Source organism: Cucurbita moschata, unplaced genomic scaffold (genome assembly GCF_002738365.1).
Source record: "Cucurbita moschata cultivar Rifu unplaced genomic scaffold, Cmos_1.0 Cmo_Scf00034, whole genome shotgun sequence".
Taxonomy (NCBI): Eukaryota; Viridiplantae; Streptophyta; class Magnoliopsida; order Cucurbitales; family Cucurbitaceae; genus Cucurbita; species Cucurbita moschata.
Window position 1 is genome coordinate 422,139 of NW_019268550.1, and position 11,150 is coordinate 433,288.

General features: G+C 37.4%; 2 protein-coding genes across 4 annotated transcripts; one reads left to right on the forward strand and one right to left on the reverse strand.

The window, feature by feature from the left end:
* Positions 1–474: 474 nt before the first annotated feature.
* LOC111430461 (probable membrane-associated kinase regulator 6) lies at positions 475–2,940 on the forward strand. Its single transcript, XM_023066679.1, has 2 exons — positions 475–2,428; positions 2,543–2,940. The coding sequence occupies exons 1-2, from the start codon at positions 1,765–1,767 to the stop codon at positions 2,554–2,556; spliced, it is 678 nt and encodes a 225-aa protein (XP_022922447.1). The 5' UTR covers positions 475–1,764; the 3' UTR covers positions 2,557–2,940.
* Positions 2,941–3,807: 867 nt separating this feature from the next.
* On the reverse strand, positions 3,808–9,960 carry LOC111430763 (reticulon-like protein B1). 3 transcript variants are annotated; one of them, XM_023067166.1, is made up of 6 exons: positions 9,653–9,960; positions 8,840–9,020; positions 8,607–8,748; positions 8,401–8,470; positions 8,106–8,296; positions 3,808–4,006 (listed from the first exon to the last, which is right to left on the reverse strand). In XM_023067166.1, exons 1-5 carry the CDS (start codon positions 9,840–9,842, stop codon positions 8,127–8,129), a joined length of 753 nt encoding a protein of 250 aa, XP_022922934.1. In that variant the 5' UTR covers positions 9,843–9,960; the 3' UTR covers positions 3,808–4,006; positions 8,106–8,126. The 3 variants fall into 3 exon arrangements, with proteins under 3 accessions (XP_022922934.1, XP_022922933.1, XP_022922935.1); XM_023067165.1 differs by lacking the exon at positions 3,808–4,006 and adding an exon at positions 4,015–4,199; XM_023067167.1 differs by lacking the exon at positions 3,808–4,006 and adding an exon at positions 4,015–4,202.
* Positions 9,961–11,150: the final 1,190 nt, after the last annotated feature.

Here is an 11,150-nt window from a genome sequence, read left to right on the forward strand (position 1 = left end):
TTTTTTTTTTTTTTTTTTTTTTTTTTTGAAGATATACGATTTTTAATTTCAATAATAAAAACTTTACAACCATTCACCAAGTTTATAATATAATTCCATGAAATATATATATATATATATATATATTTAAGTCGTACACTTATATATAAATGTAAATAAAATTTTATAGAAATTAAATAAATATAAATATAAAAAAAAAGTTGATGTTTTAAGTAAAACGTGTAATAACAATTTTATAAAGAAAAATAATATAAAGACATGTGAGGAACACCAGAACCTAATCCAGCGGAACAAATATAATATTACTCAAAATCTGCCCTTCTGGAAATGCGAGCGAGGTGTCTGTTACACACTTGCAAGCATTTCAGTAGACCTCACTTGCTCCTAAATGGACAAACTCATTAGGCCTATAAATCTCCCAAAACAATCGAATCGGAGGGTTTCTTCTAATCGCGACGGTTTCTGAGGTAACCAACAAGTTCTAATCATTTGTTTTAGTTTATTAAGCATGTCGAGTTTGTTGCAGTCACGGTTTGATTTGTCCATGGCAAGAAATCATTGGGTTTGGATTCAATTTCTTCTTCTTTTTCGGCTTTGGTAGCTGAAATCGCTGTTCTTCTCCATGATTGCCCTAAATTTAGCTTGGTTTCTTATGGTGTACTTTCCCTTTATGTTGTTGTTGTTGTTCTTCTTCTTCTTCTTCCCGAATATTGAATATTGTAACCAGACTTTACAAACCAAACACAACATTCTCTTTGGGAATCAAAATGTGGCAATGAATGTTTGGATTCTCTTGCAATCATTATTGTCTTCAAAAGGGGACCAATTGGTTTCGAGTCGCTCTCCTTTTTTGGGTGTTGTCCCGAAGACCTCGGCCTCTGTCCATGTCTTTTGCCGACAATCTCTTTTGGACCATTGTCTGATGAATTTTACAATTCTCATTCAAATTTGAATGAAAATGACACAACTTTCTCTGACAGTTAAACGGGAGAAGTTTCAAACTCACCACCACTCACATTGCTGGTGGATCAAAAACTCTGATCATTCTTTACCATTCCAACTGTTTGATATTTTGCCGCATCCAATTCTTCACCACCAATTCAATCACAAATCCCATTATTCCATTATTCAAATTCAAGGACCAGAACTTGTCTACGTATGAGAATTGGGAATCATTGAAAACAAATCTTTTTCTTTTCTTTTTTGGTTAATGCTTTGAATGAGAGTTGGAATGTGACGTCTTTTTGTACATCTGTCGTTGTGTCGTGGAGTTCTAACGAGTTTGAATCGACCTGTTCATGTCTCGCATTTACGGTTCAAACTTGTGATGAATAAAGTGAATATCTTTTTGGAAAGAGAATCTGTCTTCTTCATGAAGTATATAGAGAGGGGGAATGATTAAAAGAGATGTGGGGTTGAATGTACTGATGCAAACACTGCATTATATTTGCCTGTAGGGACTCCAATTTCTGTTCCTTTCCACCTTTTTCTCCTTTTTTGAATTATTAATTTCACTGTTTCTTACCCAATCAAAAGCATAAGAATTAGAGAGAGAGGACATTGAGGTTTCCATATATATGTGTGTGTGTGTATATATATACACACACTCACACACACACACACACACATATGCGAACCTCGAAGCCCCTGTGGATATGTTCCATAAAGAAGAGAGTTTTCAGTAGCTATTTCCCTTTGTGTATTTATTAGTATCTTTGAACTGCCGGAATACCTCTGCACATATATTGAGGTAAAACTGCCGGAATGGAGACATCCCAGCCTCTTTCTATTGATAGCTTTTCATATAGTTGGCTAGTGAATATAAAGCCATCTCTAGATAGCTCAGGCAACAACTCCTTTAGGACCTCTCTCGACGCTTCCGATGAAGCCTCCTCCTTCATCGAGATGGACCCGAGAATGCCACCGTCCAAGAGATTTTTTAGGAATTCTCAAGATTTCAAATTTGACTTCCCTGTCTCACCGCCTTCTCTCACTTTTGTACATGCCGACCAGCTGATTTCCAATGGTTGCCTTGTGCCTTTTTTCATTGACCCAGTGAAAGTTCAGAAATATGAGGATGAAGATTTCAATTCAAATTTTCCAAAATCTTCCCATACAGAAAACAACACCCATCCAGCCAATACTTCTGACTGTTCGTCGATGAGAAAGTGTCGGAAACTATCGAAAAAAGTATTGCAGAAGTATTTTAGTTTTTTCAAGCCGTTGTACCAAAGAATCCGAGGCCATAGAGCATCAAGCTCCAAACCAGAACATGTTGGTAGAAGATCCAAATCTATGAAGAATTGGGAATATTCATACGACGCGTCGCCGCGAATAAGTGTAGCTTACTCTGCCGATGATTGGCGAAGATCCTGTGATTCTGAGAGCTCAATCTACGAGGCAGTCCTCCATTGCAAGAAATCTATAGGTATGTGAAGCGTGTTACAGTTTGGTCATCATCATTATCATTATAGTATACTAGTATCTTATATCAAACTCGTTTTCGGGTTCTGATGTTTATTCAAACCTTTGGTATCAACAGGAGGACGAGATTGAGTAATTTCAGACGAAAAATCTGGAGGAAGGTGAAAGCAGAGAAGATGATAAAACAAAAGAGCAATCGAAGACAGAGAAGCATAGAAGAGAAAAATGAGACATGAAATGATAACATCCACTAAGCTTTTTGTCCCTTTCGTCTACTTTTTTTCTTGGATTCAAATGTACCATTCCATTTTGTCTGTGATGAAAATTTCAGACCTTACAGAGGAACAGGAAAGGTGACCATAAATTTTGTTTGTCCTCAACTGTTATGTAATAAAAATCCTTTAACAAGGGAACGCTTGTTTCGGTATGCCCGTGACCGAGCGAGCAGGTTCCTCGAGGTAAATACTCAAATGCCAATGCCAAATGAAATTGATTAAGATGGATATCATTTTTGTTCTTTACTTTGTTCATATTTCTAATGAATATGAATATATTGCTGCAGGTTCAGACTGATATGAATATATTTGCCCTTTCTTGACAGTGAACTGATCTAAAAGACTTGGTAGCTATTGAATGAGGTTAGAGGGAAATTGTGGTGGTGGGGTCCCCTAAGTTGCTTTTGTTAAGCAAGGAATCCTTATCAATGTTGTCCTCTTTTCATTTGCACATGAAACCACTCCCAACTTGCTTTTTCATTACATGTTCTTTGTTCACAATAATTGTTGGGTTTTGTTTCTTCAATTCACCATCATTATATCTACTTATACTTTCTTGTTTATCCTTATATCTACTTTCTTGTTTATCATTATATCTACTTTCTTGTTTATACCGAAAATAGCAAGTATCTACTAGCGGTGGACTTGAGCCGTTACAAAGAGATTCCAAGATGACCACCTTTGGAGACCATGATATTGACTCTCAACTATGAAGTGTATGAAGATTTTCTTTTATTAGTATAGTTGTGACAGAGATTCTAGGAATTAAAAAACAAAGTTTTTATATCATTTCTACCAATCTTAATATCGATGGTGTAACAGTAGCCTGTTACGTATCGCCATCAGCCCAATAATTTTAAAATTCCACATCCATATAAGAAATGTGTGTTCCCCTCTCTTGCTGGCAACTGACTGTGTTACCATTTATAACAGACTGAATCTACCGTTAGCAGATATTGTCCACTTTTGTTCATTACGTATTGACATCAGTCTCATAGTTTTTAAAACGCGTCTACAGGAATAAGTTTTCACACCCTTTAAACTAAACTAAGTAGATTTTATTAAGATACAATCCTAACATGTATTACCTACTCACTAAGAAATCCAATTTATAAAAACATTCCATATCACATTCTTTATTACATAAGAGCAAAACAATAAAGAGCAAAACATAATTTACATAAATTTAATAACTTATAATTATAAACATATCAAAGCAGACAAAAGTAAATACAACCAAAATAGACTCGGGTCTATGTAAGATCTCTGGAGTCTCCAGCTCGGCTATCGTCTCGATCACATTATATCTGTTGAAAAGAAGATAATAAATGGTTCATTTAATTAAAATGTTAGACAGTAATCCATCAAAATGAATCTCAACAATCGATAAACTGTCCAAAGCTGAGCAAACTGATGGATGACAACAGAAGCAATCATAAGAGTTGGACCAAAAATCAGTATCCCTTGGCTCCAAATTCAAAACGAGAATGCCTTCCAGCTCTGCTTCGTTCATACAAAACAGAATTTTTACTTTTCATCAGCACAAAAGTTTCATCAACACATTCGTGCTACCAAGTAGCAACTTCATCTTGCAAACCACAGTTGAAATTTTAGTCTGAAAGAAGTGTTTTTGAACAACACCCACTATCTTAGGCTAAAAGAGACAAAACCCCATCTTTTTAGTTATACAGTATCTGGCTCACATCCTCTCTCAACCACGGAAACTTCAAAACTAGAAGGGCACTTGGATCGAGGGAAACCAATGTATCTTCGACCGGACGTATGCATACTTTAGCACTTGAATTTAGCTTTTTGGTGGCAGGCAAACGATTCAGAAAAGTGGTTAACTCTTTAACTTTTCTCGCACAAAGCTAATAAGATTCAATGGAACTGTTTGATATGCATGAATTTTAGTCACATCGCAAGCCACTGAAGCATCCTCAGACCAAACTTTCAGTTTCATCTCTGGGCATAATGATGAACATGGGCTCCATTTATGCTCATGTGTCTGCTGCAAAATTGTAGCTTTCAGTTTTTGTGTGCTTCATATTATAAACAGTCATTCATGAACATTCTTGAATATTTAAGGCTTTTGGTAGGTCATTTGAATACATTAAATCCATTACCAAACCCGAAAAGGCCGAAAACTCAGTTCAGAATGGGCAACCATTTTAGCCATATCCTCAAACAGTCTGTTATTAGAAACCTTATCTTTTTCTGAGTACCAACAAGATTTGCCTGGTCCTTTTCACTTTGTTAATGCACCATTATTGTCTTCGTATTTGGAAACTTCAGAAGTACCTACTCCATGCAGAAAAGCTCTTAAACACTAGAGGATAATTGTGCCTAGAAAGCAAAAAAGAGTATTAAATCTTGGTTGGAGAGGAGAAAGAAACATTTTTTTATACGAGTGTGGAAACTTCTTCCTAGCAGACGCGTTTTAAAACTTTAAGGGGAAGTCCGGAAGGGAAAGCCCAAAGAGGGTAATATCTACTAGCGGTGGATTTGGACCATTACAAATGGTATTAGAGCTAGTCACCGGACGATGTGCCAGCGAGGAGGTTGAGCCCCGAAGGAGAGTGGACACGAGACGGTGTGCTAGCAAAGATGTTGGGCCCCAAGGGGGGGTGGATTGGGGGATCCCACATCAATTGGAGAAGGAACGAGTGTCAGCGAGGATGCTAGGCCCCGAAGAGGGGTGGATTCTGTAATCTTACATCGGTTGGGGAGGAGAACGAAACATTCTTTATAAGGGTGTGGAAACCTCTCCCTAGCAGACACGTTTTAAAACCTTGAGGGGAAGCTCGAAAGGGAAAGCCCAAGGAGGGCAATATCTTCTAGCTGTAGATTTGGACTTTTACAAATGATATTAGAGCCAGACACCGGATGATGTGCCAGCGAGAAGAGCTCGAAAGGGAAAGCCCAAGGAGGGCAATATCTTCTAGCTGTAGATTTGGACTTTTACAAATGATATTAGAGCCAGACACCGGATGATGTGCCAGCGAGAAGGCAGAGCCCCAAAGGGGAGTGGACATGAAAGACGTCGGGCCCTGAAGGGGGGTGGATTGGGGGACCTCACATCGATTGGAGAAGAGAACGTGCCAGCGAGGACGCTGGGCCCCAAAGAGGTGGATTGTGAACTCCCACGTCCGTTGGGGAGGAGAATGAAACATTTTATATAAGGGTGTGGAAATCTCTCCCTAACATATACATTTTAAAACCTTGAGGGGAAGCCCAAAGAGGGCAATATCTACTAGCGATGGATTTCAAGTGTTACAAATGGTATTAGAACCAGACACCGGACGATGTGCCAACAATGAGGCTAAGCTCCGAAGGGGAGTGGACACGAGGCGACGTGCCAACAAAGACGCTAGGCCCCGAAGAGGGGGGGGGGGTGGATTGGGGAATCCCACATTGATTGGAGAAGGGAACAAGTGCCAGTGAGGACGTTGACCCTGAAGAGGGATAGATTGTGAAATCCCATGTCGGTTGGGGAGGAGAACGAAACATTCTTTATAAGGGTGTAGAAACCTCTCCCTAGTAGACACGTTTTAAAACCTTGAGGGGAAGCCCGGAAGAGAAAGCCCAAAGAAAACAATATCTACTACCGGTGGACTTGGACTCTTACATACTCTTAGTCTACGAGAAAAGAAAAAAGAACAAAAAAAAAACCGAGTAGACTAATAAATGGTTCCCACCTCTCCCAATGTTTCCCAAAAGACCGTTCAAAGAAAACGAGAGACCTGACCAACAATTTGGTATTTAAACAGATCCAATCCTGCTTTTTTGTTAAACAGTGATTGACTTTTAGCTAATGGACTAAAAATGTTGCCTAAGAATGAGAAGTTTGTCACATGTCTATAGCAGGAAGGAGGAGACATGGACAAAGTATGCTAGGACAAATGACAAAGTATGATAGAATTACCTCTCTGTCTCTTTCTACTAGTTTTTGCCAGCCTTGTTGGATTTTCTGCTTTTCGACCATGGAAGCACAGTGATGGATGGCCTTTATAAGTTTTGTTCTTGTATCGTTTCTATATTGACATTTTCCGTGGGGACCGAGACTTCCCACATGCAACCTGTCGTTGCGAGTCATCCTCCAGTCACTATAGTTGCTAACAAGACAGACTAGCTAAGCCATAAATATGCATATTTTTGCCAGTTAAGTTGTGGGGTTCCCTTGATAGCGTCCTTAAGCTATGGAGGATTTATGAGACAATGATAACTAAAGGTTAAAACCCATCCTATTGGCATAGCATTGAACACCTTTAGGTATCAATGCAAATCCTTTACCCCAAGGAAAGAAAAATTCAATCCAATTCAAGATCTTTCTGTTCACAAAGCTAAAGCAAGCTCGGATTTTTCCCGACATGAATGTCAAATAATTGAGCTCTACATCAAGTTGAAGTTCATGGCATGAACGTTACGGTATGCAAATCCTTTGTAGGGAATGAGTTCTAGGAAAGTTAGAAGAAACTGGTCTGTGCTAAAGCCAGTCTCCATGAGTTATGTCTGAGGATTTTTGAAAAATCCTAGGAAGCTTCATTGCACTACTGCAGCAATGATGCTGACGAACTTTTCGGGTGTAGATAAATTACTCAAACCTTGAATGCCGTGTGATAGCAACCTTGGATCTGTTTTACATCACAAGGAACTGGTGGATGCCACTTTTGTGAATGGCGCCATGTTCAGATTTTGAATCCATTCTAAATAAAATGTTCATTTGAGACATTATGCTGAGTAAGCTAATGAAGAATAGAAATTTTGAATTTTCCAATCCTCAGAAACTGATCCCAAGAGTTGTCTTGCTGTTTTTCTTTTCCTTCTCTCAACTTGATGGGAGGGAGATCAAACTAAACATAATTCATAGTGCGAAAAGAAGGAAGAGTCCATTCTAATTTTTAAGGCACTGTTTGATAATAATTTGTTTTCTCGTGATTTCTTTCAATTCACTAATGGTTCGATCACGAAATTCACTTCTTCCCACTTCCCACTTCATATGTTGCAAAACTAGCTCCCAGGTCGCTTGTATTTAACATACATGATAGATGATGGAAGTTAAAAGATTTCAGTCAAACCTTTTTACATGCTTCCTAGAAAAATTTTCAAGAGGTCACCTAATGTAAAATTGTTCCAAGTTCGCTTAACTTCAAGATTCCTATGATTTAGTCACCGAAAAGGAAGGTATCTTCTTAGTACAAATAATATTTATTAGCAATACTAGCATATTCTAAGGATCTCTCTTTCGAACGTGGTTTCGAACATTTATTGATTTTTTTTTTTTTTTAAGAACTCTAGTACCAGAGCACATCAGAAGATTGGACTGGCTCATAATGTTGTGGTTTATGAATTTAATTTGAAACTGAGTATTGAGCAACAACGGAGAGATATGAAGGTAAGCCTAACCAGACAAAAATGCCACATAACCTAATCCTTCTTCTTCTCTTTAAGTGCCCCCATCGGGATTTTACTCAGAACTTCGGCGCTAAATACAGCATACTGCTTCTTGACCTCTATCAAAGCCTTCTCAGCAAATGCGTCAACCTGGTCATCATACTTCTCATATAGCACTGGCACAGTGTGTAGCAATACAACGGCTGTTTTTCAAGCATCAATAAGCACATCAATATATCATTATGTAAGCACCTAAATGCAGGCGATTTGGTAATTTCTCAGCGAAGATTGAAAGAGTAGTCCTTACATGTGTATAACAAGGTCAGAAAATTGCACCAGCTTCCAACCATTGATAGAACCCATAAGCCAATAAAAGCCTGTTAATGGTATAAAACATCCTCAGCAGCATTACCAGATTAGTAAATGAACCAATTGATGAAAAATGAAGTTTCCTATAGATGATCGAGTCTAGAAATATTTCCTTTACTCAGGAGATAGTAACAGTGAACGTACACGGAGGAATTTCTTCAAATCTCTCCCAGAAGCAATGTTACGTAAATTGGAGATTACATGGTTGATTTCGATTCTCAGTGCAGAGACAACCTCGAGTAGACGATCTTCAGGAAGTCTAAAATCTGGGATTTGCGGTGGGGACCTGTACAAAGAACACGAAAAATATATATATATAAAAAAAAGGGCGAAACAGGCTATTTATTGCATTAGATTTTGCAAGTCGAAGTCCTTACTTGTTGATAAACGAACTGGCATAAGACCGCGTGAAAACTAGAGCCAGTACAAGAATTAATATATGGCATACGAGAGTGATTAATTGGTACTCAAGCAACTCAAAAAGAATCCACAAGGCAGTGGCACCCCCAAGGATGCCTGCAGAGTTCTTCTTGTTCCTCCAAAGAAGAACATCAGCAGCTGCAACCGGAAGTAACCATAACTTATAAGAAAAGGTCCCTCACGGATAAAGACAGCAAACCGGTGAGGGGTAAAACAACAGAAATTTGTTTTCTTAGCACACCAATCTCAAGGTCACAAATTGGAACCTCCTACCTCTTGGTCAAGAGCCTATGTCAATACTCATTGGCACAGATTATGAAGCCATAACGCTAATAACCTAAGGTTTTCATCCATAACTTGATTGAAAGAAAAAGAGAATACTCTCCGTTTTAACATTGGACAATCACTCAATCTCTGATGTAAGAAGCAACTCTTCTTTTAGAAAATGCATAAGAAAATTTATAGAAATCAGTCATCGTTTATGCGATCCGTTTGGATTTGTTTTTCTCTTAGTACCATTTCATTCAATCAATGAAATTGTTTCCTTCAAAAAATAGGGCAAAAAACATTGGACAGTCATCCAATCGAACGAAAAATGGCAAGAACTCGCGCAAGCACATCTCGATTATAACAATGTAGAAAGACAGAAAGGAATTTGATAGGTAAGAATGACAAACAGAGCATGATCCAATACTTATATATCCGTAAAATCTTCCATTAACCGATCAATCACGATAAAGACAGAGATAGAGATTAGGATCAGAGAGTACGTTTTCCACCGCCCAAGACCGTGTGAACGGGCTTATCTCTACCGAAGAGCCTAAAAACGTGGGATTTTACAGCATTGATTTTTGAAGGGTGGCCATCATCAGAGCCGGAGGAAGAGGAAGAATTGTAGCCGTCGATCTTACCGGAGATCTTGTTAATAACCGAATCCAGCCCGCCTGGTTGGTCAGCCATGGATCCTTCAGGCAAAATTGAAGAACAGAAAATGGAAATGCGAGAAAGAATCGTCTCCGAAGCAGAGACGAGAGACCAGGTATGAGTAGAGAACGCGAAATGCAAAGAGAGGGAAATGCAATATGAGCTATTTATAGTTAATGTGCGTGGAGAACTAGACGACCAAAAAACATCAACCTTGAATCTTCAACGTTGATTTAGCGGAATTCCATCCAAGAGGTCGAGAGATAATTTAAAGAACTATACTTTAAATTTAATTTTAACTTAATCAATATCCATTTCAATCAAATCTTATATATTTTAAAAATAAATTAAAAAGTTTTTCAAAAAAATAAATACTATTAAAAATAGTTAACAGCAAAAAGAAAAAACAACAGATATGGTCTCCCCAATTCAACAATCTGACAGGCCCATACTTATCCAGGCCCAATAGGCCCATAGACAAAACTCTGCCCCAAATGTTCAAAGGTCAAACCTTTTGAAGGAAAAGAAAAGAAACAGAACAAAAAACCTTGGACTCCACACAACATCAAAAGCAAAGCTAGCAAACAAAGGGAACAAAAGAGAGCCTATGGGTCAAATAACGAGCTCGCCGCTCTTCCCTATTTATTACTCACTTTATCAGATTTCCATTTAGCCATTAAAAGCAAAGCTCCCTCTTTCTCAAATACATACGTTGATATCAATAAAATAATAATAATAATAATAATAATAATAATAACCTTAATATTATCAAAATAATTTTTTTGATGATAAAAATTTTAATGGGATATTGTAGTGTTTAAAGTCATTTTAAAGTAACCTTATATTTAAAAAAAATATAAATAAATTATATTTTAAAGGAATAAGAATTGAAATGGAAATGAAGTAAATGTTCGGTTAAAAAAAAAATAAAAAAGAAAATAATTTTTACCTGTTCTTGTTTCATTGTTCATTCATTATCTCAAAGTTCTCAATTTATTTTGTAGGCTTTTTTTTCACTTTTGTCTCTCATCTTTTTGGAAGTTTCTCTTTACCAGCTCTCTCGACGCTTTAGTTTTCAAAGGCATCCCTTTAACCCTATACCAACAACCATACAACTCCAACTTTTTCTTATTTATTTATTTATTTTCTTTTTATTATTATTCCTCTTTGCTTTCTCCTCATTCCCTTTCCTTTAAATGCTCTTTTTCTTTTTCTTTTTCTTTTTCTTTTTTCTCCCTCTTTTTCACCACCTTCAAATATCATGCCCACATGAACACCTCTTTTTTCACTACCTTTGAATATTATACTTTCACAAATGGAAAAAAAAAAAAAAAAAAAAAAAGA

Excerpts from the sequence above, each read along its gene's own strand:
- LOC111430461 (XM_023066679.1), top strand. The coding sequence starts at position 1,765 with ATGGAGACATCCCAGCCTCTTTCTATTGATAGCTTTTCATATAGTTGG.
- LOC111430763 (XM_023067166.1), bottom strand. The coding sequence starts at position 9,842 with ATGGCTGACCAACCAGGCGGGCTGGATTCGGTTATTAACAAGATCTCC. Across the intron at positions 9,021-9,652 it reads GGTCTTGGGCGGTGGAAAAC|CTGCTGATGTTCTTCTTTGG; the intron begins GTACTCTCTGAT and ends TTCCGGTTGCAG. Across the intron at positions 8,471-8,606 it reads ATTTGAAGAAATTCCTCCGT|GCTTTTATTGGCTTATGGGT; the intron begins GTACGTTCACTG and ends TACCATTAACAG.